The following is a 5,279-nucleotide window of genomic DNA, read 5'->3' as shown; positions in this document are numbered from 1 at the left end:
TATTATTCATGTAAAAAAGTCCAAATTTAGTCGAAAATTAACTTTTCTGTTGAAAATTTAACTCATTTATAGAAAATTTGTCTCTACTATTTGGTTAAAACTGGACTTTTTTGTTAAAAAATTATATTTCCGGTACGAAAATTCATCGATTTGGTAGAAAATTCATACATTTGTTTAAAAATTTAACTGTTTTGGTAAAAAGTCAAAACAATTCATATTTTTTGGATAAAAATACAAATTATTGATTAAAAAGGTGACTAAAAAATGTCACTTAAACTAATTTATCATCTCAGTTATTTTTATTTTTAAACTATCAAATTAAGGAAGTGATAAAAGTAAAAAGAAAAAAAGTTATTCAACTACGAATTTTCCTTTTTTATTTAAAAATTCAGGTATTTGGCGAAAACGTTTTCGAGAGCGATTAGACATGCGGATCCCCATGCAATTGTATTTCTTGGTGATTTAATGGATGAGGGACACATTGCATCTTCTGCAGATTTTGAAAAATATAAGCACAGATTAAACTCCATTTTTCAGACTTCCGATCATGTAATGGTAAGTTTAATTAAATCACGTGCTTTTATAAAAATTCATAAATTAGACCAAATTCAAATTTTAATAATTTTAGTAATTTTGGTCAATTTAGAAAAGTGATTTTTATTTTATTTAGATTTGCAGGGAATATGAGTGAAAATAATTATTGTTTTTATTTTAGTAAATATATTTTAACTTGGAACAGGAAATTTTTTTACGTGAAACAGGAATTGGTTTCAAAGAATTAAAACTGGTTTTTAGAAGAAAGAAGTTTTAAAATCCCTGTTCCAAGTCCAAATTTGTCACAATTTAAAAGCTCTCCTACTTCCAAAATCTTAGAAAAAGAGAAATCGTTTTTATAGTAGAAGTAGTATTTCAAAGAGGAGATACTTTTTAATGATAATATTTTTTTTTTTACATTTTTCGTTAGGAATTTACCTTTCTTTCTTGAAAATTCTTAAAGGTTCTACCAAATTGTTGAATTTTCAACCAATCAGTAAGCAAAACAGTTACATTTTCAGTTAAAAAGTTAATTTTTAACACAAAAAAATTTAGTTTTCACCAAAAAACTTGAATCCTGAACTAAAACTGATTAATTTTCAACCAAACTGTTTCATTTTTAACCCAAAAAATGGATTTGATATTTAAAAAAAACGGATTTTTAACAAAAAACTTGAATCCTGAACTAAAACTGAATAATTTTCTACCAAACAGTTGCTTTTTTAACTCAAAAAATAGATTTTCCACTTTAAAAAAATAAAAGTTTGATAAAATAAATCAATTTTCCATCAAGTTTTTTATTTTCGAGCCGAAAATCCGAATTTTCTAACAATTGGCTTATTTTTTAACAAAAAAATTTGAATTTCTTCTTCGAAAGTTTAGAAAAAGAAAGTACTTCAAGTTTTTTTTAGAGTAGAAGTAGTATTTCGAAGAGGAAATATTTCTGAATTGTAACATAAATTTTGTTTACATTTTTCGTTAGGAATTTACCTTTCCTTCTTGAAAATTTTTAAAAGTTCTACCAAATTGTTGAATTTTCAACTCGAGAATATTAAATTTTCAACAGAAAAGTGAATTTTCAACCAATAAGCAAAACAGTTAAATTTTGAGTTAAAAAAATTAATTTTTATTTTTTAAATAACGAATTTTCAACTCTATTTATAAATCTTCAGCCGAGAAAATGAATTTTTAAAAGACTCGTTCAAGTTTCAACCTAGGATTTAATCAACCAAAACGAATTTTCAACAAAAAACTTGAATCCTGAACTAAAACTGATTAATTTTCAATCAAACAGTTGCATTTTTAACCAAAAAAATGGATTTTCTACTTTACAAAAAATGAAACTTTTATAAAATACATCAATTTTTCATCAAATTGTTGTATTTTTGAGCCGAAAATCCGAATTTACTAACAAACAGTTGATTTTTCAAAAATAAAGTTAATTTTTGACGGAAATAGATTAATTTTTAACGAGTCAGTTGCATTCTTAAAATTTTCATCTGGTTTTGTTGAAAATGAACTATTTTGTTAGAAAATTCCACTACTTGGTTGAAAATGACCTTTTTTTCTAGAAAATGCATATTTTTAGGTTTAAAAATCGTCTTTTTTATTATAAAAGTAAACTATTTGGTCGAAAATGTATTTTTTTGGTTAAAAATTCACTTTTATATTAAATATTATTATTTTTAGTGGAAAATTCATCTCTTTGTTTGAAAATTCGTTTTTTTTTTCAAAAATTCATCTCGGTAAAAATTTCATAATTTATGTTTGTTAAAAAATAAACTGTTTCGATTGAGGATTCAACTATTTTATTGAAAATTCATATTTTTTGTTTGAAAATTCAATTGTTTTTTTGAAAATTTGTATTTTTGGCTAAAAAATAAATCTCTCTTGGTTGAAAATCTTTTTGGGTTGAAAACGAATTAGTTTGTTAGAAAAGTCCACTGTTTGGTTGAAAATGAAATTTTTTTTCTCGAAAATTTATATTTTAAGGTGAAAAAATCGTCTTTTTTATTATAAAATTAAACTATTTGGTTGAAAATGTATTTTTTGGTTCAAATTTCACTTTTTGTATTAAATATTATTATTTTTCGTTGAAAACTAAACTGTTTTGTTAAAAATTCATTTTTTTGTTCAAATATTAAATTATTTTCGTTGAGGATTCAACTATTTTGTTGAAAATTCATATTTTTTGTTCTAAAATTCAACTGTTTGGTTGGAAATGCACTTTTTTTTTTAATTCATATTTTTAGGTTGGAAAGTTGTCTTTTTTATTGTAAAATTGAACCATTTGGTTGAAAATGTTTCGATTGAGGATTCAACTATTTTATTGAAAATTCATATTTTTTGTTTGAAAATTCAATTGTTTTGTTGAAAATTTGTATTTTTGGCTAAAAAATAAATCTCTTTTGGTTGAAAATCTTTTTGGGTTGAAAACGAATTATTTTGTTAGAAAAGTCCACTGTTTGATTGAAAATGAAATTTTTTTGTCGAAAATTCATATCTTCAGGCTGAAAATATCGTCTTTTTTTGTATAAAATTAAACTGTTTTGTTCAAAATGTACTTTTTTGTACTGTTTTGGTTCAGGATTTAACTATTTTGTTGAAAATTCATATTTTTTGTTTGAAAATTCAACTGCTTTGTTGAAAATTCGTATTTTTGGCTAAAAAATTTATCTCTTTTGATTAAAAATCTTTTTGAGTTGAAAACGAATTTTTTTGATAGAAAATTCCACTGTTTGGTTGGAAATGAAATTTTTTTTTGAAAATTCATATCTTCAGGTTGAAAATTTCGTCTTGTTTGTATAAATTTAAACTGTTTGGTTGAAATCGAACTTTTTTTTTTGTCGAAAGTTCATATTTTTAGGTTGAAAATTCGTCTTGTTTGGTATAAAATGAATTTTCAGTTAAAAAATTAATGTTTAAAACGAATTTTCACGTCTATTTATGAATCTTCGACCAAGAAAATGAATTTTCAAGAGACTCGTTCAAGTTTCAACCAAGGATTTAAGCAACAAAAACGAATTTTCAACAAAAAACTTGAATTCTGAACTAAAACAGTGGCATTTTTAACAAAAAAAATATGAGTTTCCTCTTTGAAAGTTTAGAAAAAGAAAGTACCTAAGTTGTTTTCAGAATAGAAGTATCATTTTCAAGATGAAATATTTCTGAATTGTAATATAATTTTTGTTTATATTTTTCGTTAGGAATTTACCTTTCTTTCTTGAAAATTTTTAAAAGTTCTACCAAATTGTTGAATTTTCAACTCGAGAATATTAAATTTTCAACAGAAAAGTGAATTTTCAACCAATAAGCAAAACAGTTAAATTTTCAGTGAAAAAAAATTAATTTTTATTTTTTAAATAACGAATTTTCAACTCTATTTATAAATCTTCAGACGAGAAAATGAATTTTTAAAAGACTCGTTCAAGTTTCAACCTAGGATTTAATCAACCAAAACGAATTTTCAACAAAAAACTTTAATCCTGAACTAAAACTGATTAATTTTCAACCAAACAGTTGCATTTTTAATCCAAAAAATGGATTTTCTATGTTACAAAAAATGAAACTTTTATAAAATACATCAACTTTTCATCAAATTGTTGTATTTTCGAGCCGAAAATCCGAATTTTCTAACAAACAGTTGATTTTTCAAGAATAAAGTTAATTTTTGACGGAAATAGATTAATTTTTAACGAGAGAGTTACATTTCTAAAAATTTCATCTTTTTTTGTTGAACATCTTTTTGGGTTGAAAAAGAACTATTTTGTTAGAAAATTCCACTGCTTGGTCGAAAATGAACATTTTTTCTAAAAAATTCATATTTTTAGGTTGAAAAATCGTCTTTTTTCGTATAAAATTAAACTATTTGGTTGAAAATGTATTTTTTTTTGGTTAAAAAATAAACTGTTTTTGTTTAGGATTCGACTAGTTAGTTAAAACTTTATATTTTTTGTTTGAAAATTGAACTGCTTTATTTAAAATTCGTATTTTTGGCTAAAAAATTAATCTGTTTTGGTTGAAAATGAAATTTTTTTTTCGAAAATTCATATCTTTAGGTTGAAAATTTCGTCTTGTCTGTATAAAATAAAACTGTTTGGTTCAATACGTACTTTTTGTTGAAATTTCAATTTTTTATTGAATATTCTTATTTTCAACTGATAATTAATCTCTTTGGACGAAAATTCTTTTTTTTTTGTTGTTAAAAATTAAACTGTTTGGGGTGAAAATTTTCACTATTTTGTTGAAAATTCATATTTTTTGTTTTAAAATTCAACTGCCTTGTTAAAAATTTTTATTTTGGCTAAAAAATTCATCTCTTTTTGTTGAAAATCTTTTTGGGTTTAAAAAGAATTATTTTGATCATATCTTCAGGTTGAAAATTTCGTCTGTTTTCTATAAAATTAAACTGTTTGGTTGAAAATTTACTTTTTTGTTGAAATTTCAATTTGCGTATTAAATATTCATATTTTCAGTTAAAATTTAGTCTCATTGGATTAAAATTTATTTCTGTTTGAAAATTCGTTTTTTTTGTTCTCAAAAATTCATCTTTTTTGGCAAAAATGTAATCTTTTTTTTTGTTAAAAATTAAACTGTTTCGATTGAGGATTCAACTATTTTATTCAAAATTCATACTTTTTTTAAAAATTCAACTGCTTTGTTGAAAATTCGCATTTTTGGGTAAAAAAATCATCTCTTTTGCTTAAAAATCATTTTGGGTTGAAAATGAATGATTTTGATAGAAA

General features: G+C 23.2%; 1 protein-coding gene across 2 annotated transcripts in view; it reads left to right on the top strand.

The window, feature by feature from the left end:
• LOC117178879 (uncharacterized protein C630.12) overlaps positions 1-5,279 on the top strand; it is a 27,757-nt gene that overhangs the window by 6,767 nt on the left and 15,711 nt on the right. For both annotated transcript variants that reach the window (XM_033370401.1, XM_033370400.1), the window contains one exon: positions 393-555. In XM_033370401.1, coding sequence (XP_033226292.1) covers positions 393-555 — 163 coding nt within the window. The remainder of the gene's footprint in view (positions 1-392; positions 556-5,279) is intronic.

This window comes from Belonocnema kinseyi, chromosome 8 (assembly GCF_010883055.1).
Source record: "Belonocnema kinseyi isolate 2016_QV_RU_SX_M_011 chromosome 8, B_treatae_v1, whole genome shotgun sequence".
Lineage (NCBI taxonomy): Eukaryota > Metazoa > Arthropoda > Insecta > Hymenoptera > Cynipidae > Belonocnema > Belonocnema kinseyi.
Note: the sequence above shows the minus strand (reverse complement) of the source record. Positions and strands in the feature narration are given on the sequence as shown.